General features: G+C 36.1%; 1 protein-coding gene across 1 annotated transcript in view; it reads left to right on the forward strand.

Moving 5' to 3' along the window:
- The window catches only part of LOC110970056 (kinesin-like protein KIF1C), a 47,552-nt gene that overhangs the window by 6,268 nt on the left and 17,687 nt on the right, over positions 1 to 23,597 (forward strand). Inside the window, 15 exon segments of the mRNA XM_051944559.1 lie at positions 8,798 to 8,925; positions 10,147 to 10,223; positions 10,322 to 10,400; positions 12,359 to 12,459; positions 12,530 to 12,595; positions 12,678 to 12,856; positions 14,183 to 14,294; positions 14,372 to 14,449; positions 15,569 to 15,634; positions 15,714 to 15,792; positions 16,185 to 16,263; positions 16,347 to 16,495; positions 20,928 to 21,032; positions 21,131 to 21,261; positions 22,430 to 22,509. Coding sequence (XP_051800519.1) covers positions 8,820 to 8,925; positions 10,147 to 10,223; positions 10,322 to 10,400; positions 12,359 to 12,459; positions 12,530 to 12,595; positions 12,678 to 12,856; positions 14,183 to 14,294; positions 14,372 to 14,449; positions 15,569 to 15,634; positions 15,714 to 15,792; positions 16,185 to 16,263; positions 16,347 to 16,495; positions 20,928 to 21,032; positions 21,131 to 21,261; positions 22,430 to 22,509 — 1,487 coding nt within the window. The 5' untranslated portion in view covers positions 8,798 to 8,819.

The following is a 23,597-nucleotide window of genomic DNA, read 5'->3' on the forward strand; positions in this document are numbered from 1 at the left end:
CTGTATTTCCCACAGCACCTGAAGGCATCTCTGGACCTGTTCTTTGTGTGTGTGGTCGTTTTGCGTCTCTTTGTGGTCGTTTTGCGTCTCTTTATGGTCGTTTTGCGTCTCTTTATGGTCGTTTTACGTCTCTTTATGGTCGTTTTACGTCTCTTTATGGTCGTTTTGCGTCTCTTTATGGTCGTTTTACGTCTCTTTATGGTCGTTTTGCGTCTCTTTATGGTCGTTTTGCGTCTCTTTATGGTCGTTTTACGTCTCTTTATGGTCGTTTTACGTCTCTTTATGGTCGTTTTGCGTCTCTTTATGGTCGTTTTGCGTCTCTTTATGGTCGTTTTGCGTCTCTTTATGGTCGTTTTACGTCTCTTTATGGTCGTTTTGCGTCTCTTTATGGTCGTTTTGCGTCTCTTTATGGTCGTTTTACGTCTCTTTATGGTCGTTTTGCGTCTCTTTATGGTCGTTTTGCGTCTCTTTATGGTCGTTTTACGTCTCTTTATGGTCGTTTTTTGTCCCTTTGTGGAGGTTTTATGTCACCTTTATGGCATTTTTTATGTAGTTTTGGTGTTTTTTGTGTCTCTGTGTTGATAACTGGTCTCTTTGTGGTTGTTTTGTGTTTAGTGTTGTTCGTTGTGCATCTCTTTTTGGTGTTTTTTGTGCCATCTTGGTGGTTTTGTGTCTCCTTTGGTACATTTTATGTTTGGTGTTGGTCAGTTTCCATCTCATTCTCACCAGCTGCTCTCTTTGGGGTTCTTTTGGTCCCATATTCTGTCACATATTTGTTGTTTTGTGTCTCTTTCTAGCTGTTTTTGGTCCATTTTGATGGTTTTATGTCACATTTGGGACATTTTATGTCTGGTTCTATAGGTTTTGTGTCTCTGTGTTGATATTTTGTCTCTTTGTGGTTATTTTTTTGTCCCATTCTGTCCATTTTTTGACACATATTGATAGTTTCACATCTGTTTATGGCTGTTTTTGGTCCATTTTGATGGTTTTATGTCACATTTGGCACATTTTCCGTCTGATTTCTGTGATTTTTTTGCATCTCTTTCTTGACAGTTTTTCTCTTTATGGTTATTTTTTGCAGAATGTTTGTCAGTTTGTGTCTCTTTGTGGTCGGCTTTTGTCAAATTCTCACCTTTTTGTGACAGACGTTCATTTTGTATGTATTTTTGTGTGTCTTTATTTTCCTGTATTGTTCCATTTTGGTGTTTTTGTGTCACATTTGGGACATTTTCTGTCTGGTTTTGATCAGTTTCCATCTCATTCTCACCAACTGGTCCCTTTGTGGTTATTTTTTATTCCATTTTGGCCTTTTTGTGTCTCATATTTTCCATTTTCTGTGTATTTGTGGTCATTTTACGTCCCTTTATTGTCGTTTTATGTCACATTTTGGTGGTTTTATGTCACATTTAGTGTGTTGTCTGTCTGATTTTAGTCAATTTCTGTCTCTATTGCTAGTTGTGGTTATTTTTTGTCCCATTCTGTCCATTTTCTGACAGGTGTTGACAGTTTCACATGTATTTGTGGCTGTTTTTGGTTCATTCTGGTGGTTTTATGTCACATTTGGCACATTTTCTGTCTGGTTTTGCTGGTTTTTGCGTCTCTTTCTTGCCACTTTGTCTCTTTGTGGTCAGTTTTTGTCCAAGCAGTGAAACTAGACGTCCGTCCTGCAGCACCTGAAGGCAGCACGAGGCTCTTTGTCATGTGATCAAACGGTTAAAATGTTCTTCAGAGGCTGTCGGCTATCTTTAGGAAGAGGGAGGTGCTGTGTGTTCTTTAGTCTCTTTAGTGTGTGTGTGTGTGTGTGTGTGTGTGTGTGTTTGTGTTTTTTAGTGTGTGTGTTTTAGTGTGTGTGTGTGTGTTTTAGTGTGTGTGGTGTGCAGACCATTCATTATCACATTCCTCCTCTGATCCGTCCACATGCAGCCGTCAGTCTGAGTCGTCTCCTCTGATCTGATCAGGTTCTGATCAATAATCAATAGTCCTGTCCCTGCTCCTCTATCACAGCGTTATAATCATGATCTAGGACATAAAACTCTGTTCAGTAACGATAAATAAAGAGACGGTTCCTGACCTTTCCTGCTGTGGTTGTTGTCCACTCTGGGCTGCTGGGAGAAGATGTTCTTCACCGTTTTATTCTAGTTTCTCTTCCATGGAGACGCTTTCCTTTTCCTCCAGCATCAGAAGTCTGACTTATGCTGGGAGCCATAATGGACATAAAGTTAGAGAATGTAGAACAATCCAAGGTGGAGAACAACCAGAGGATGGAAACAAAGCTGTCTGATAGCGCTGTGACGACGTATTCATCCGCTCATCAACTAGTTCCAGTAACCAGTTCAGACGTAACGATGAAACGCTGTAAGTCGAGGACCTGCTGTGTTTATGTACGGATGTGAGTTCTGACTTACGGCGTAAAACGACATCAACACTCCTTACTTTTGACTCTGTTTTCACTTATTTATGCTCATTCTCTGCTCCAGTATTTATCTGTGACTTATTTATTTTATCTCAGGTCTTTTTTTAACTGTTTTTATCACTGATCTGAATCTTAATAAAATCTGCAGACAGATTCAGTTGATTTAAAATAAAAACACAAATGAACTAGTAATTAATGTGATGTGAAGCTTCCTCAGACGTCCTGGTGGTTAAACGGCTGCTTTAGATGTAAAATAAGAAATAGTGGATAAAAACGAGCTGTGGTTATGAAGCATTATTACACAAAACATTTTCTGTCTGGTTTGGGTGATTTTGTGTCTCTGTGTTGACCGTTTGTCTCTTTGTGGTTGTTTTCTGTCCTGTTTTTGTCAGTTAATGTCTTATATTTTTCGTTTTGTCTGTATTTGTGGTCATTCTGTGTCTCTTTGCGGTCGTTTTATGTTACGTTTTGCTGGTTTTGTGTCACATTTGGGACATTTTTTGTCTGGTTTTGGTCAGTTTCTGTATTTATTGCCAGATGTGGTTATTTTTTCTGGTCAGTTTGTGACACCTGGTGTTTATTTTGTGTCTTTTTCTTGGCAGTTTGTCTCTTCATCGGTATTATTTACCTAATATTTGTCATTTGTGTTTAGTGTTTGTTTACTTTTTGTCCCATTTTACCCATTTTATGTCTTATATTTTTAATTCTCTGTGTATTTGTGGTCATTTTCATCTCTTCTTGGCTGTTTTTTGGTCCATTCTGGTGGTTTTCTGTCACATTTGGGACATTTTCTGTCTGGTTTTGGTGGTTTTTGCGTCTCTTTCTTGCCACTTTACCTCTTTATGGTTGTTTTTGTCTAATGTTTGTCATTTTGCATGTCTTTTTGGTTGGTTATTGGTCCATTTTGTGTTGCATATTGTTCATTTTGTGTCTCTTTATGGCTATTTTTTTTTACATTCTGGTGGTTTTCTGTCACATGTGGGACATTTTCTGTCTGGTTTTAATGATTTTTGCGTCTCTTTCTTACCACTTTGTCTCTTAATGGTTGTTTTTGTCTAATGTTTGTCATTTTGCATGTCTTTTAGGTTGGTTATTGGTCCATTTTGCCCATTTTGTGTTGCATATTGTTCATTTTGTGTCTCTTTATGGTTATTTTTTGTTCCATTTTGGTGGTTTTCTGTCACGTGGGAGATTTTCTGTCTGGTTTTGGTGGTTTTGTGTCTCTTTCTTGCCACTTTGTCTCTTTATGGTTGTTTCTGGCAGAATGTTTGTCATTTTGTGTCTCATATTAATAGTTTTCTGTCTCTTTGTGGTGAGTTTTTGTCCCATGTTGGTGGTTTTCTGCCACATTTGGGACCTTTCCTGTCTGGTTTTGATGCTCTTATGTCTCCGTGTTGCCGTTTTGTCTTTTTGTGGTTATTTTTTTCACATTCTGACCATTTTGTGACACTTATTGTCAATTTTGCTTCACTTTTTGGTCATATTTTGCTGTATTTTGGTGGTTTTGTGCCACATTTGGGACAGTTTGTTTAGTTTTGTGTCTCTTCCTTGATAATTTGTGTCTTTCTGGTTATTTTTCGCCTAGTTTGTGTCATTTTGTGTCTCACATTGATCGTTTTCTGTCTCTGTGGTCGTTCAGAATCCATTTCTGACTGTTTTTGTCACATTTTGCTGGTTTTCTGTCCCATCTTGGTAGCTTTGTGTCTCTTTGTGACACTTCTTTCTGTTTTTTTAACATTTTTCTGTCCATATTTAACGTTTTCTTTGCCAGTTTGACGTCTCTGTTAGTGTGGAGTCGACTAAGCGTCCAGTAAACGTTGAATAAACTCTGTCAGAGCGCTGTTTCTGCTGGTTTATCGGCTTATTTCCACGTTAGCAGAACGTCTGACTGCAGCTCAGCACACCGTCCATTTCCATCCTCCTCCCAGCCCGCTGTTGTGTAATTTGTGCCTGGCCGAGGCGTCTGATTGGCTGGCAGAGCCTCCAGCTGGTTTCAGAAAAAAGAGAAAGCGACGGCAGGAATCTGCTGCTTTGAAGCTGAAAAATGTGTTTAAACAGCTGGTTAGTTTGACTAGCAGCAGCTGAGCTAACCGGTTCAGCTACAGGCAGACAGAGAGTTTTAGTGTGTGTTAGTGTGTGTGTTACTGTGTGTGTTAGTGTGTGTGTGTGTGTGGATGCCTGTGCAGTGAAGTCAGCGCTCTGCTGCTCACCTCATGCTTCAGACAATAAGATCAGAGTACAGTCTCTATCTGATCCACCATCAGTCTGTTGACAGAACAAACAGTAGAAACACAATGATCCTCCAGCTTTCATCAGCTCCACCGACGGAGGCTGAAGGCCGAGGGAGAGACGCTGAAGTTACACACAATGAAGAAAAAAGTGGAAAAAGTCAGATTAAAGTCGCAAAAATGACACAAAAAGTGGAAAAAGTGAGATTAAGACACCAAAATGAAAACTGTTTTTAAAATGACTGATAAGTTTATCATTAAATGCCTGAAAATTTTAAATGTCCAAGATGGAAAGAAATGCCTTGAAATATATAAATATGTTTTTTAAAAAAAAAGACATATATATGTGTCACAGTAGAGATGTCAATCGCAATCTCTACTAGGAGAATTGCCATCTCTACTGTGACACACACACACACACACACACACACACACACACACACACACACACACACACACACACACACACACACACACACACACACACACATTTGTACTTCTATCTTAGTGAGGACATCCATAGGCGTAATGCATTTCCTAGAGCCTTACCCTAACCTTAACCATCACAACTGATCGCCTAACCCTAATCCTTACCCTAACCCTAACCAAACCTCAATTCATACCTGTTCTCTAAAAACAAGTCTTCACCCTCAAACATGGCTGTTTCAAAGTGAGGACCGGCCAAAATGTCCTCACTTTGTAAAAATGTCCTCACTTTGTAAAAATGTCCTCACTTTGATAGTTAAATGCAGAAAATGGTACTCACCATGTAGCAAGTACAAGAACACACACACACACACACACACACACACACACACACACACACACACACACATAGACACACACATGTACATGTATGTGTATGCATATATGTCAAGTTAAAAAGAATATTCTTATTATTAGTTTTGTTGTTATTATTGTTATTGCTGTTGTTATTGTTGTTTTAGTAGTATTTATGTTTAAGGGAAAAATACAAAAACATTATTTTATACATTTTAAAGGAAAATAAAATTACGGTATTTAAATACAAAAACATTGTAAAAAATGCGCAAAAAGGGCAAAATATTTTTTTAAAAATGGATTTAAAAAAATCAGGACAAATATTTTGCAGAAATGTCTGGGAAGAACATTTTTTAACTGCTCAGAAAAATAAATGTTCAGGGAAGAAAAGGGATGTTTTTAAAATTACAAGACAAAAATATACACCCAAAAGTATGAAGGGAATAAAAATTAAAAAATATTAATAAATGTCTGTGGGAATAAAAAAATCAGATAAATATTTATTTTAAAAACAATTAAGAAGGAAAAAAAATTAAAAAATGAATGAAATGAAATATATGAACAAAATATCATTATTATATAAAAATATTTTAAAACAGCACGTGTAGAAATGTTTGAAAATAACATGTTTAAAATGTTTAGGACAAATAGCACGTCTGAGGAATATTATAAAAATAGTAGTAACATTAAATCTCACAATTTTAATAAATATCAATAAAATGTCCAAATGAAAAATATTTTAACGATAATGTTAAAATTGATAATCTGTCTGACAGAAATCTGTAATGAAATGCTCTCAAAAATCAGAAAAAATGACTGTTAATAATAAGAAATGTGTTGAAATGTGCAGCAACGTTCCAGAAACGTTTCCTGAAAACTTGTTTAGTTCAGTGGCTTTGTTAAAAGGTGACAGATTTAACTGTGTTTCCACTCAGACGAGCTCCTGAAGCCATCAGATGATTTGTTTTGGTGATTGTTCATCTGAATAAAGGAATAAAGATCGCTGAGCAGCAAACCGTTTGTGACGAGCAGAAATCAGATTAAATCAGGAATGAGGTCAGGAGGAACTCATTCAGAGAAATAACTCGGACTGAAACACGCCAGACGTTTCAGATAAACTGAGCCAGTTAAGACCTGCTGCTAACTTTAAGAAAATCACCTAAAACACAGCATTTATCTGAACATAAACTTACTGTCCGGGTGTTTCATCAGAAGCACTTTAGATTACATTTAATTAAGAAACACAGCAAAACTAAAAAAAAAAATGTTCCAAAAATAAAATTAAAGGATGCAAAAATTACACAAAAAGAAACAAGAATGAGATCAGAAGAGGCAACAGTGACACAAAAAGTGGCACAAATTACGCAAAAGTGACACTAACAGAAGCGGAAATTAGATTAAAACTGGCAAAAACGACAGGAAAAGAAGCAAAAAATTTGATTAAAGTGGCAAAAATGATGCACAAAGTAGCAACAATTAGATTAAAAGATACAAGAATGACACAAAAAATTGGCAAAAATAACACAAAAAGACACAAAAAGGACACAAAAAGACAAGAATTACACAAAAAGAAGCAAAAATGATGCAAAATTAGCAACAATTAGATTAAAAGATACAAAAAGGACACCAAAAATGGCAAAAGTGAGATTAAGACACTAAAAGACGTAACAATTAAACAAAAAGAAGCAAAAATTAAACAAAAAGAATCAAAAATGACAGAAAAGAAACAAAAATGACACAAAAAGAAGCAAAAAATTGAACTTAAAGAAGCAATAATGATGCAAAAACGACAAAACGTAAAATATTAAGTAAATCTTTGTTTCTCTGCTCTGCTGTGAATGTAAACATTTAAATATGAGCCGTGTTCGTCTCTGCTTCACCTGTCCAGGTGTGACTGCGGTCAGAGGCTTTATTTGTTTATGTTTACATGAGGGTGTGTCGTCTGTAGTTGCCATGGAAACACAGGAAGTTTCTGATGTCGTGATTTAATGAGACGTGACCTGGACAAGTGCATCTATCTTTAATACCAACAGACAGAAAAGATTCTCATTCTGGTCTTTGTTTGGATCGATCAGACAGAAACTCATTTATTAAGAGAAACCAGACGGATGTAGACGAGAAAAAAACCTGAAGATAATAATTAGAGATTCAGATCAATAATTTACAAACTGGTCGATCGATCAGCTGGGAAAAATAACGTCTGCTGACTTCAGATGAATGTTCAGAGTGTTGGAATGTTTTCATTACAGAGAACAGAGGCCTTAATTACACAGAAACACACACAGTAACACAGTAACACACTCAGAAAGACACACACACAGAAACACACAGTAACACAGTAACACACACAGAAACACACTCAGAGAGGAAACGTAGAAACATGGAGGTCAGGAAGAGGCTGCTCTGGTTTCCACGGCAATGAGGAAACACAACAGATAGAGGAATGTGGTAGAAGAAGAAGCAGCTTTTAAAGAAAGAGAAGAAGAAGAGAGGAAAATGTATGGAGGAGAGTTGAGCAGGAATGTGAGGGGGGAGGAAAACCTCAGCTGGAAAAAGAGGAGGAGAAGAAATAAAAGAGCGGGAAGGAATGAAAGTCATAAAGTGGAGGGAGGAGACGTGGAAAAGAGGAGGTTCAACCACAAAACCAGGGATGGAGGGAGGAGAGAAGGTGGAGGGAGAAGGTGGAGGGAGGGTTTATTCTGATTAAAGAAGGAAAGAAGGGATGCTGGAAACAGAAGGAACGTTAACTTCTGAATCGTTACAACTCACTGTGGTTCATGACACTAAAAGAAGCCAAAACGACACTACAAGAAGCTAAAATGATGCTAAAAAAAGCAAAAATTACACTACAAGTTAAAATGACATTTATAAAGCTAAAATGACATAGAAAGAAGTTAAAAATGATGCTAGAAGCTAAAATGACATTTATTATGATACGAAAAGAAACAATGACACTAAAACAAGCTAACGTGATGGTGAAAGAAGCTAAAAGGACACTAAAAGAAACTATAATGACACTAAAACAAGCTAACGTGGTAGTAAAAGAAGCTAAAAGGACACTAAAACAAACTAAAAAATCTCAAAATTTGATATGGATGAATTTATTCTTCATCCACAGAATGTCTCCAAACAGGTTCAAAGTGAATTTGTGTTAGTACCTTGAAATGTTTTATGCCAGTAATTATAACAGGAAGAGATCATTTTCCTGTCAGCTGTAGAAAGATGTTTCACCCTGCTGAATGCATCCTCTGTTCACCGTTACTGAGCCTTTTCTTTCTGTCTCTTCTTTCTCCGTTTCTTTTTGGATGCACTAAATGGACAAGTCTGTTGATTTCACTGTTTTCTGACCGTGTGCTCTCTGATTGGCTGTCCTCAGGCGGAGTGGGCGGAGCTAGAAGATGGTGGGTGCATCGGTGAAGGTGGCGGTCCGAGTCCGACCGTTCAACTCCAGAGAGACGGGACGCAACGCCAAATGTGTGATCCAGATGCAGGGAAACTCTACCTGTAAGAGCAACACACCTGCAGCAGCACGAAAATGACCTGAAGAAATGAAAAGATGACCTTAGAATCCACGGAAATGATGCAAAAAGAAGTAAAAATTATACAAAAGAATCAAAAATGAGATTAAAAGAAGCAAAAAAGATACAAAAAGAAGCAAAAATTACATTAAAGATCAAAAAAATTAAGCAAAATCTTCCAAAAATGAGATTAAAAGATGCAAAAATGGTGGAGACTATTAAATGAGAGGTTATGTATTAAATGTGGTGATGATCTATGTTTATAGCTCTGTCTAATCACATCAGTGCAGCTGGCATGTCTGGGAAAAAATCTGGAAAAAAATGATTCATGAATGAAATACGGCACTTAATGTACCTTCTTGTTTTGGTCTCCAGTAACTTTACAGTTTATTCCAAATAGAATGATTGTTTTTGTCTGTTTATTCTGTCAAAGTGTGAAAAATGTCACTATGGTTCCTGCAAATATTCTAAAATGTAAAAAAAATACTGCTGATGTTCAACTTGAAAACAGCAAGAGTAAAATCACTCCAAGTTGTGCTTTGAACTTCAGCTAAAGTTAGAAACAGCTGCCGTTAGCTTGAGGCTAACAATCCCTGTTGATCTTAGTGCAGAATGCTAACAGAGTAGAAAAGATGCAAAAAAATATGCTAAATGTTACAAAGTGACACTAAAAGGTGCAAAAATTATGCTAAAAGAACAAAAATGTCACTGAAAAGATGCAAAAATGTCATTAAAAGATGCTAAAACTCATGCTAAACGTTGCAAAATGACACCAAAAGTTGTACAAATGACACCAAAAGATGCACAAATGACACCAAAAGTAGCAAAAGTGACACCGAAAGTTGCAAAAATGACACTAAAAGATGCTAAAAATTATGCTAAATGATGCAAAATGTTGCAAAAATGGCACTAAAAGTTGCAGGAATGATTGCTATGATGATTAAGTTAAAGAGAAACAGCCAGTGTTAGCTCGAGGCTAACAACCCCAGTTGATCTTAATGCAGAATGCTGGTTCTGGGGTGCAGTAAATCAGGCCTCAGCTCTCCCAGAATGCCTCTGGGCGTCATGTGACCTCTGACCCTGCTGCTATATAAACACAGGCTATTATTAGACATATGTTTTTAGCCACCGGCTGAACTCTGCTACACAGATACTTGAACGTGTGTGATGTCATCACCTTCAGCTGGGACTTCTTTTTCTTCTCCAGGTATCTCCAACCCCAAACAGGCCAAAGATGGAGCCAAGAACTTCACCTTCGACTACTCCTACTGGTCGCACACCACGGTGATCACACAAACACACCGTCACACACTCGATACAAACATTCATACTGACCAGGATCTGTGAACCAGGAGTGTGTTTATGTGTGTGTTTATGAGCAGACCGAGGATCCCAGCTTCGCATCCCAGAGGCAGGTTTACAAGGACATCGGAGAGGAGATGCTGCTGCACGCATTCGAAGGTAAAGATGCTAACATGATGCTTCATGCTAGAGATGCTACAGATGCTAATGGTGATGCTACAAATGTTAATGTTGATGCTACAGATGTTGATCGTAACTTCAGCTCAACTTGATGCTACGCAGGCTAATGTTGATGATGTAGAGGCTAATGTTGATGTTGCAGATGCCAGTGCTAATTCAGATGAAACCAGTCGTGATGCTAAAGATGGTAACGCTAGTGATAACATTTCAGATGCTAGCCACAGTGGTAAAGAATGTAACAATGATGCTAATGTGTCTGCTGTTGATGCTACAGATAATGTTTCAGATATTAACCATGATGCTAAAAAATGTAATGATGATGCTAATGTGACCATTGTTGATGCTACAGATGTTAGCAGTGATGCTAAAGGACGTAACCGTGATGCTAATGTGACTGTTGTGGATGCCACAGATGTTAGCAATGATACTAAAGAACGTAACTGTGATGCTAATGTGACTGTTGTTGATGCTACAGATGTTAGCAATGATACTAAAGAACGTAACCGTGATGCTAATGTGACTGTTGTTGATGCTACAGATGATAACACTAATGATTATGCTTCAGATGTTTGAAATGATGCTAAAGAACATAACCGTGATGCTAATGTGACTGCTGGTGATGCTACAGATGCTATTGTAGATGTAACTGAAATCAGTATTGATGCTGCATGTGCTAATGTTAATGATGTTTCTGATGTTAGTGATCATGTTACAGAATCCAATAATAATGCTAATGAGATTGGTGTGGATGCTACAGATGCTAATGTTTAAGCTGCAAATTCTTGGGCTAGCGATGTTCCAGACGTCAGTGATGATGCTACGGATATTACTTCTAATGCAACTGATGTTGATGCTACAAGTGCTAATGTTGATGCTACAAATGCTAATGGAGATATTTCAGGTGTCCATAATGATGCTAATTAGACTATTCTAATGCCACAGTTGCTAATTTTGATGCAAATTAAGTAGTGGTGATGCTACATATGCTAATTTTGATGCAGCTGGTATTGATCCCACACTTGCTAGTGGTACCACAAATTAAGACTGGTGTTGATAATACTAATGCTAATGTTTCAGACGTTTGCGACAATGCTACGTCGTTAATGATGTCACAAGTATCAGTGTTAATGCTAATGATACAAGGATGCTACAAGTGCTAGAACCAATGACTATCTTGTTGACGATGGTACACATGCTGGTAATGATGCCACAGGTGTTAATGTTGTTGGCTGTGCTACTTCTGACGATGCTGCAGATGCTAATGAACGCAACCATGAGGCTAATGTGACTGTTGTTGATGCAATAGATGATGCTTATGATAATGTTTCAGATGCAAGCATTGATGCTGTGCTTGCTAATAATGACCTCACACGTGTTAATGTTGATGTGTGTGCAACTGGTGATGGTGCTAATGCTGCTAACTGATTAAATGAGCACTATGCTGTTAGTAGTGATGATGCTAATGATGCTAATGCTGCTAATTGATGAAATGAACACTGATGCTGCTAATGGGGATGATGCTAATGATACCAGTCATGACGACTCTGATTATATTGATAGTCCTGATGCTGCTATGCTAACGGTAGCGATGGTAAAGGCTGCTAAAGCTTAGCACAATAATCGACCTTTTCATTGTTATTTTTACTGATATTACTACTGTTTTCCAGGGTATAATGTGTGTATTTTATACTAATATTACTTCTGTTTTCCAGGGTATAATGTGTGTATTTTATACTAATATTACTTCTGTTTTCCAAGGTATAATGTGTGTATTTTATACTAATATTACTTCTGTTTTCCAAGGTATAATGTGTGTATTTTATACTAATAATACTTCTGTTTTCCAGGGTATAATGTGTGTATTTTATACTAATATTACTTCTGTTTTCCAGGGTATAATGTGTGTATTTTATACTAATATTACTGCTGTTTTCCAGGGTATAATGTGTGTATTTTTGCGTACGGCCAGACGGGAGCTGGTAAAAGCTACACCATGATGGGTAAACAGGAGCCTGGTCAGGAGGGCATCATCCCACAGGTAAATACTGCAGCACTCACCTGTTGAACGTGTCACTTCCTGGTTCTGATGTCTGGTTCTGTCTCCTCAGCTGTGTGAGGACTTGTTCCAGAGGACAGGAGAGAACTCCGACCCTGACCTGACCTACTCTGTGGAGGTAAACCTGCCTCCTCCTTCTACCTGCTTACATTCACACACCTTCTCCCATGCTGAGTGCTGATTGGCTGCCTCCCCTCCAGGTGTCCTACATGGAGATCTACTGCGAGCGGGTCCGAGACCTCCTCAACCCCAAGTCCCAGGGCACCCTGAGGGTCCGAGAGCACCCCATCCTGGGGCCCTACGTGGAGGACCTGTCCAAGCTGGCCGTGACCGGATTCCCCGACATCCGGGACCTGATGGACGCCGGAAACAAGGCCCGGTAGGTGATCCAGAACCAGAATAAAAGCAGAAAACACTGAGAGAGTTAAACAACAAGGTCCAGTAGGTGATCCAGAACCAGAATAAAACCAGAAAACACTGAGAGAGTTAAACAACAAGGTCCAGTAGGTGATCCAGAACCAGAATAAAAGCAGAAAACACTGAGAGAGTTAAACAACAAGGTCCAGTAGGTGATCCAGAACCAGAATAAAACCAGAAAACACTGAGAGCTAAACAACAAGGTCTGCTGGGTCATTTTTGAGTCTTACCTTGTCGTGTTTGCTACTTTTAGTGCCATTTTTTGCATCTTTCTGTGACTTTTGCTTCTTTTTGCATCCTTTTTATGTGTCTTAATGTCACTTTTTTAATGTGTCGCATCATTTTAATCTTGTTTGGTGAATTTTTGCTCCTTTTGGTCATTTTTGCATCTTTTAGTGTTATTTTTATGTTATTTTGTGAATTTAAGCATCTTTTTCTGTGATTTTTGCTTGTTTTTGTGTCATTTTTGCTTCTGTGTGTCACTTTTGCAACATTTCATGTCATTTGCATGTTTTGTGAATTTTTGCATCTTTTTGTGTCATTTTTTGTGTCTTTTAGTGTCATTTTTGCATCTTCTTGTCATTTTTTGTGTCTTTTAGTGTCATTTTTGCATCTTCTTGTGTCATTTTTTGTGTCTTTTATCGTCATTTTTGCTTCTTTTAATGTCATAATGTTTCATTTCATTTTCATTAGGTGATTTTTTTTCCATCTTTTTGTTTCATTTTTGTGTTATTTTTGATTCTTTTAGTGTCATTTTTTGGGTCACTTTTGCAATGTTTCATGTATTTTTTGCTTCTTTTAGTGTCATCTTTGCATCTTTTTGTCTTTTTTGTGTCTTTTTGTGTTATTTTTGCAATGTTTCATGTCATTCTTGTCTTTTAGTGTCATTCCTGCTTCTTTTTGGTCATTTTTGCATCTCACTGTCATTTTTATGTTTTGTGAATTTTTGCTTCTTCTTTTTTTGCTTCTTTGCATCTTTTTCTGTCAGTTTTGTTTCTTGCAGTTTCATTTGACAGTTGCAGTTTAACCTCTTAAATGTGTAAAGCTGTTAACTTGTTTAAAAAGTGCCGGTGAGAGCAGCTGAAAGATGAGATTAGTGTCAGCTGATTATCTAAATGTCACAAGACAAAGTCAATAAACTGAAAGTTAAACAAAGTGAGCAGCTGGTGAAAGTCTAAATGAGCATGAAGGTCAGACAGTAAATCACCTTTAGTGTTTGTTAAAATAAGTCTAAGGAATTGTGGGAGGTGTAGTCCACGACTCTGACGGTTCTGGTTCTGTGTTGCAGGACGGTCGCAGCCACCAACATGAACGAGACGTCGTCCAGGTCCCACGCCGTCTTCACCATCGTCTTCACCCAGAAACGCAGAGACCAGATGACCAGCCTGGACACGGAGAAGGTCTGAACGTAGCCGTCATGTAGCGACGTTTTCTTTTTTATTTGAACTCAGAGGTAACTGTGACTCTTTCTCCTCAGGTCAGTAAGATCAGTCTGGTGGACCTGGCAGGAAGCGAGCGAGCAGATTCTTCTGGAGCAAAAGGAACTCGACTCAAGGTCAGACGTCAGCATGTTCTGAAGCTTCACGCTCTAGATTCTGGGCGTTTTCACCAAGGTTAAAGAAATAGAAGCAGATGGGAACAAAGGAGAAATGACAAGAAGGACAAGGGAGGAAGGAAGAGAGGCGTAACAAGAGGAAGGAAGAAGGAGGGATAAAAGAAGAGAGGAAATTAGGAAGAAAGAAAAAGTAAAAAGACAGGAAGTGAAAGAACAGAAATGCCTTAAAGAGAGAGAGGAAAACAAAGAGCTAAAACATTGCAGAAATGACACAAAAAGAAGTGAAGATGACAAGATAAGACACAAAAATCACAGAAAAAGAAGTAAAAATTACACTAACTGAATTGAAAATGACACAAAAAGAAGCAAAAATGTAAATAAAAGAAGCAAAAAACAATAAGCAGAAGGGACACTGAAAGAAGCAAAAATGACACTGAAGGAAGTAGAAGTGACAGAAAAATGAAACTAAATAAGCAAAAGTGAAGCTAAAATAAGCAAAAATGAAACTAAAAAGTAAAAATGAAAAAAGAAATAAAAGCAAAAGAAGCAAAAATGACAGAAAGAAAAAACATGAGACAAGAAGAAGTAACAAATCACAAAATGACATAAAAATGACAAGAAATGTTGCAAAAGTCACAGAAAGACGCCAAAATAGCACTGTTTTTGTAGTTTTTAGTTCTAGTTCTGATAAATCCTATAATTTCTGAGTTTTAAAGAGAAACCAGATGGATGGTCTGACACTTAAACTGATGATTAGCGCCTTAGATGATCTGAATCCCAGAAGAACCCGTTACAGACTAAATAAAAAATGAAACAAAGAAATGTTAGCATTGCATTTAGCATGTAGCACACAGATGAACAATCATCCGATCACTGAAAACTTCACAACATTCTAAAGGTTTATGTCAAACATACTTTATTTACACAATATTACACAAATACCGACCTCAGAGGGGAGCTAGTGTCCTTCAAAATAAAAGCACCATCATTTAGAACAGGAAGTAAGATGAAACACATAGGAATATGCATAATTTACTAAATAAAAACCCCGTCAAATTGAACAGTTTGTTGATGCCGCTTACTGCTTTTATCTAATATTTCCTGTATTTCATCCTTCAGGAGGGAGCGAACATCAACAAATCTCTGACCACGTTAGGAAAAGTCATATCAGCTCTGGCCGAGATGGTACGTCCACACATTAGTACTACAAAGTACCTGTTATTGTACTGCAGTAAAATCTGAAGTTGTCGTGTCTCTTCTGCAGCAGAGCAGTAAGAAGAGGAAAAGTGATTTCATTCCCTACAGAGACTCTGTTCTCACCTGGCTGCTGAAGGAAAACCTGGGTCAGTACGCAGATACAGAGTCGTAGTCGTAGTACCGGAAAAACAGAGAAGTATTGGTAGTACCGGAAATACAGAGTAGTACTAGTAGTGTCAGAGATATAGAGTAGTATTCATAGTATCAGAAAATATAGATTAGTACTTGTAGTATTAGAAATATAGAGTAGCACACGTAGTGTCAGAGATAAAGAGTAGTGTTCGTACTATCGAAACGCAAACAGAAATACTTCAGGCAGCCTTAGTAGTACCAGTGTGATCTGCTGTTGCCAGAACCAACACCAAGACTACTATTATTAGCATTAGCATAGATGCTAACAGTATGTTTAAATTACATTGAACTGCTGTTAGCATTAGCATATCACAAAGACGCTGATAGCACGTTTAATGTGTTCCAGGAGGAAACTCTCGGACGGCCATGATCGCTGCTCTAAGTCCTGCTGACATCAACTACGAAGAGACACTGAGCACTCTGAGGTCCGTCTGGTCACATCGGTGAAGTCATCATGCTTTGTAAGGCTGAGATAAACCCGGTTTGATGTGATCTGTTGCGGTTGCAGGTATGCCGACCGCGCCAAACAGATCCGCTGCAACGCCGTCATCAATGAGGATCCCAACGCCAAACTGATCAGAGAGCTGAAGGACGAAGTGGAACGACTGAGGAACCTGCTGTTCTCCCAGGGCCTGCAGGAGCTGCTGGACAACACTGGTATATACGCATTTATATGGTGGTTAATATACTGGTATATACACATTTATATAGTGGTCAATATACTGCTATATACGCATTTATATAGTGGTCAATATACTGGTATATACACATTTATATAGTGGTCAATATACTGGTATATACGCATTTATATAGTGGTCAATATACTGGTATATAAGCATTTATATAGTAGTCAAAATACTGGTATATGTGCATTTATATAGTGGTCAATATACTGGTATATACACATTTATATAGTGGTCAATATACTGGTATATACGCATTTATATGGTGGTTAATATACTCGTATATACGCATTTATATAGTGGTTAATATACTGGTATATACGCATTTATATAGTGGTTAATATACTGGTATATACGCATTTATATAGTGGTCAATATACGTTATATACGCATTCATATAGTGGTCAATATACTGGTATATACGCATTTATATAGTGGTCAATATACTGGTATATAAGCATTTATATAGTGATCAATATACTGGTATATACGCATTTATATAGTAGTCAAGATACTGGTATATACGCATTTATATAGTGGTCAATATACTGGTATATACGCATTTATATAGTGATCAATATACTGGTATATACGCATTTATATAGTGATCAATATACTGGTATATACGCATTTATATAGTGGTCAATATACTGGTATATAAGCATTTATATAGTAGTCAAGATACTGGTATATGTGCATTTATATAGTGGTTAATATACTGGTATATACGCATTTATATAGTGGTCAATATACTGGTATATACGCATTTATATAGTGGTCAATATACTGGTATATACACATTTATATAGTGGTCAATATACTGCTATATACACATTTATATAGTGGTCAATATACTGGTATATACGCATTTATATAGTGGTCAATATACTGGTATATACACATTTATATAGTGGTCAATATACTGGTATATACACATTTATATAGTGGTCAATATACTGGTATATACACATTTATATAGTGGTCAATATACTGGTATATACGCATTTATATAGTGGTCAATATACTGCTATATACACATTTATATAGTGGTCAATATACTGGTATATACGCATTTATATAGTAGTCAAGATACTGGTATATGTGCATTTATATAGTGGTTAATATACTGGTATATACACATTTATATAGTGGTCAATATACTGGTATATACGCATTTATATAGTGGTCAATATACTGGTATATACGCATTTATATAGTGGTCAATATACTGGTATATACACATTTATATAGTGGTTAATATACTGGTATATACGCATTTATATAGTGGTCAATATACTGCTATATACACATTTATATAGTGGTCAATATACTGGTATATACACATTTATATAGTGGTCAATATACTGGTATATACGCATTTATATAGTGATCAATATACTGGTATATACGCATTTATATAGTGATCAATATACTGGTATATACGCATTTATATAGTGGTCAATATACTGGTATATAAGCATTTATATAGTAGTCAAGATACTGGTATATGCGCATTTATATAGTGGTTAATATACTGGTATATATGCATTTATATAGTGATCAATATACTGGTATATGCACATTTATATTGTGGTTATTATACTGGTATATATAATTTATATAGTGGTTATTATACTGGTATATACGCATTTATATAGTGGTCAATATACTGGTATATACACATTTATATAGTGGTCAATATACTGGTATATACACATTTATATAGTGGTCAATATACTGGTATATACACATTTATATAGTGGTCAATATACTGCTATATACACATTTATATAGTGGTTAATATACTGGTATATACACATTTATATAGTGGTCAATATACTGCTATATACACATTTATATAGTGGTTAATATACTGGTATATACACATTTATATAGTGGTCATTATACTGCTATATACACATTTATATAGTGGTTAATATACTGGTATATATGCGTTTATATAGTGGTCAATATACTGGTATATACGCATTTATATGGTGGTTAATATACTCGTATATACGCATTTATATAGTGGTTAATATACTGGTATATACGCATTTATATAGTGGTTAATATACTGGTATATACGCATTTATATAGTGGTCAATATACGTTATATACGCATTCATATAGTGGTCAATATACTGGTATATACGCATTTATATAGTGGTCAATATACTGGTATATAAGCATTTATATAGTGATCAATATACTGGTATATACGCATTTATATAGTAGTCAAGATACTGGTATATACGCATTTATATAGTGGTCAATATACTGGTATATACGCATTTATATAGTGATCAATATACTGGTATATACGCATTTATATAGTGGTCAATATACTGGTATATAAGCATTTATATAGTAGTCAAGATACTGGTATATGTGCATTTATATAGTGGTCAATATACTGGTATATACACATTTATATAGTGGTCAATATACTGGTATATACGCATTTATATAGTGGTCAATATACTGGTATATACGCATTTATATAGTGGTCAATATACTGGTATATACACATTTATATAGTGGTTAATATACTGGTATATACGCATTTATATAGTGGTCAATATACTGCTATATACACATTTATATAGTGGTCAATATACTGGTATATACACATTTATATTGTGGTTATTATACTGGTATATATACATTTATATAGTGGTTATTATACTGGTATATATACATTTATATAGTGGTTATTATACTGGTATATATACATTTACATAGTGGTCTATATATACATTGGTATATACCAGTATATATACATTTATATACTGGTATATACACATTTATATAGTGGTCAATATACTGGTATATACACATTTATATAGTGGTCAATATACTGGTATATACGCATTTATATAGTGGTCAATATACTGGTATATACACATTTATATAGTGGTCAATATACTGGTATATACGCATTTATATAGTGATCAATATACTGGTATATGCACATTTATATAGTGATCAATATACTGGTATATACGCATTTATATAGTCGTCAAGATACTGGTATATGCGCATTTATATAGTGGTTAATATACTGGTATATATGCATTTATATAGTGATCAATATACTGGTATATGCACATTTATATTGTGGTTATTATACTGGTATATATACATTTATATAGTGGTTATTATACTGGTATATATACATTTATATAGTGGTTATTATACTGGTATATATACATTTACATAGTGGTCTATATATACATTGGTATATACCAGTATATATACATTTATATACTGGTATATACACATTTATATAGTGGTCAATATACTGCTATATACACATTTATATAGTGGTTAATATACTGGTATATACACATTTATATAGTGGTCAATATACTGGTATATACACATTTATATAGTGGTCAATATACTGGTATATACACATTTATATAGTGGTTATTATACTGGTATATATACATTTATATAGTGGTTATTATACTGGTATATATACATTTACATAGTGGTCTATATATACATTGGTATATACCAGTATATATACATTTATATACTGGTATATACACATTTATATAGTGGTTAATATACTGGTATATACACATTTATATAGTGGTCAATATACTGCTATATACACATTTATATAGTGGTTAATATACTGGTATATATGCGTTTATATAGTGGTCAATATACTGGTATATACGCATTTTTTTGTGTTAAATGTACTGGTATGTGTGCACTTATATAGTTATATACACATTTATATAATGTGTTAGTGTGTTTATTGGTATATATATGTATTTATACTGGTATATACTCTCTGGTGCCTCTCTGAGTATCGTCCCATCACATGGAGTACCATGCCAGTAGAATTTATTCATTATTTAGGAACACAGTACAATCGAAATACTGTGATAAATACACAATAGATGGAGTAGAACCTGTGATAAATACACATTAGACAGAGTAGAACCTGTGGATCAGACTCCGTCATGGAGGACAGACTGAAGCACGTGTTGTTTATTAGAACTCGGTATGCACGGCATGCAGTTTGTTTAGTATGTTAGTTATTTACAGACAACAGCAACTGGCTGGGTGTGTGTGTGTGTGTGTGTGTCTGTTTGTGTGTGTTACTGTTTGTGTGTGTAGATTTTTACAAACTGTTCTTTACATAACCTGCATTACTCAGATTCCAACCTGTTATAAATGAAGTCTGACTCCTCCTTCTTCTTCTCTATCTTTTTCTTTTCCTTCTTCTCCTCCTCCTTCTTCTTCTCCTTCTTCTCCTTATCCTACTCTTCCTCCTCCTCCTTCTCCTCCTCCTTCTTCTCCTTATCCTACTCTTCCTCCTCCTCCTTCTCCTTCTTCTTCATCTTCTTCTTCTCCTTTTCCTCTTCCTCCTCCTGTATCTCCTGAAGTCAACAACAACGGTCTGGCGGCTGTTCCAGGTGTGTCCCCCTCCCCCCTGCAGCTGGCCCTCACAGCCAATGGGATTGTGTCTAATAATGGCTCCGCCCCTCCAGGTGTGTTCAATAGTGAACTAAATACAAGTAAAACTAATCTATAAAAGGATGCGTATTTTAAACTTTAAAGTCATTAGAACGTTCTTCTCCTTGTCCAGGTGCTGAACCTTCGTCTGCAGGTGATGTCGTACCTGCCGACCCCAATCACCTGATCGAGGACGGGGAGGAGGGGGAAGAGGCGGTCGCCACGGAGACCATCAGCAAAGAGGAAGCAGCTGAGAGACTGATGGTAGGATGAGAGTCGCATTTTCTGAGAGTCATAACTCTCAGAACAAGAATCAGTCTTTTTTTAGGTTTTCTTCAGTTCCACTGCGATCTGTGATATTTATCTGTGTGTTCATGATCACATTACAAACAGGAGATGCTAACAGAGAAAAAATGAGGTCAGTTTAAGAGAAAATTGAACAAATACAGACTGGAAACGGTCTTGAATTAGCTCCAACACTTTGAGCTCAATTAATTAATCACTGAATCCTTTCTGAAATTACTCTAAAGTTGTCTGGAATTACTAGAAATCTGCCCAAGATGTGTTAAAACTTCACCAAAATAACCTGAAGCCTGTCCAACATGCTTTTAAAGGTCTTCAAATTGATTCAAAAATGATTTGAGACACAAAACATCTCAAAACTTGTCAGAAGTGGCTCAGATGTGATTTAGCTGAATTAAAGCCTATCCAAATTGACTCTATATTTGTCCAAAATGACTTGAAACGCATCCAAAATTGCTCATAGTGTGTCCAAAGTGACTATCCTTTGTTCTTTTTCCTTTGTTTTTAAACAATGATGACAGTGACTCGATATTGGTCCACAATGACTTGAAACTGTCCAAAATTACTCAGAATTTATCCAAAATGGCTAAAACCTTTTCCCAGCTAAGTTGAAACGTGTCAAAATTTACTCTTAATCTGTCCAGAATTACTATAATTTGTCTGCTAAGGTTCAGATTGGCCAGAAATACCTTTAAACAATGACTCCAGTGATTCTAAATTGGTCCAAATTGACTTGAAACTGACCAAAATTACTCAGAATATATTTAGAATGGTTCAAAACTTGTCCCTAGTGAGTTGGAACTTGTCAAAATACACTTTAAATGAGTCCAAAATAACGATGATTTATCTAGAAAGTCTGAAATTTGCCTTAGATGTCGTCAAACAACAGCTCCAGTGACTCTAAATTGGTTCAAAATGACTTGGAAGTGTCGGAAACAATTCAAACTTGTCCAAAAGACTCAGAATGACCCTGAAAGACCAATGGGTTTTTTTCCAAAATGACAAATCTCTGCCCCAGCTTCATTAAAACTTGTTCCAATTGACACTATATTTGTCCAAAATTCATGTTTCAGATAAAGAATTACTGTTTTATTGTCGCTAACGAGCCATCTCTGTTCTTCTGTCGCAGGAAACTGAGAAAATAATCGCAGAATTAAACGAGACGTGGGAGGAGAAGCTCAGAAAGACTGAATCTATCCGTCTGGAGAGGTAACTCTCTGACTTTGGTGTTTTATTTCTGTTTCCATGGGTGGTTGTTGTGTTTGTATTAAATGTGTCCAAAATAATGATGATTTATCTAGAAATTCTTAAAATGGCCTAAAATGACTCAAAAGTGTCCCAAATGATTGAAATCTGTCTAAATTTGACCCTAAATATGTCCAAAATGACTGATTTGCCTAGAAAGTCTCAAATTTGCCTAAAATGTATTTAAACAATTCCAGTGACTCTAAATTGGTCCAAAATGGTATGAAAATGTCTTAAATGATTCAAACCTGTCCAAACTGACCCAATATTTGTCCACAGTGACTATACTTTGTTCATATCTGCCTAAAATGTCTTAAAACAGCGACTCCAGTGACTCTGAGTTGGTCCAAAATGTCTTGAAACTGTCCAGAATTCATCCAAAATGGCGAAAACTTGTCCCAAGTGAGTTGAAACTTGAGCAAATTGACCCTAAATGTGTCCAAAATGACTACCAATTGTTCAGAAAGTCTCAAAATTGCCTGAAATGTCTTTAAATAATGACTCCAGTACCTCAAAATTGATCAAAAATAGCTTGAACGTGTCAAGAATTACTCATAATTTATCCAAAATGTCTAAAACCTTGTCCTAACGGAGTCTAAACTTGTTGAAATTAACTCTAAACATATCCAGAATGACTATAGATTGTTCAGAAAGTCCATAAAATTGTGTCCAAAATTATTAGGATTTGTCTAGAAAGTCTCAAATATGACTGACATGTCTTTAAACGACGACTCCAGTGAATCTAAATTGGTTAAAAATGTCTTGAAAGTGTCCTAAACTATTCAAATTTGTCCAAATTAACTTAATACTTGACTTGAAACATGTTCAAAATTGCTCACAGTGTGTCCAAGGTAACTGTATTTTGTTCAAATTTGCCTGAAACATCTTGAAACAATGACTCCAGTGACTCTGATTTGGTCCAAAATTACTTGAAATTGTCCAGAATTACTCAAAATTCATCCAAAATGGCTAAAATGTTGTCCAAAGTGAGTTGAAATTTGTGGAAGTTGACTCTAAATGTGTCCAAAATGACTACAAATTGTTGAGAAAGT

This window comes from Acanthochromis polyacanthus, chromosome 24 (assembly GCF_021347895.1).
Source record: "Acanthochromis polyacanthus isolate Apoly-LR-REF ecotype Palm Island chromosome 24, KAUST_Apoly_ChrSc, whole genome shotgun sequence".
Taxonomy (NCBI): domain Eukaryota; kingdom Metazoa; phylum Chordata; class Actinopteri; family Pomacentridae; genus Acanthochromis; species Acanthochromis polyacanthus.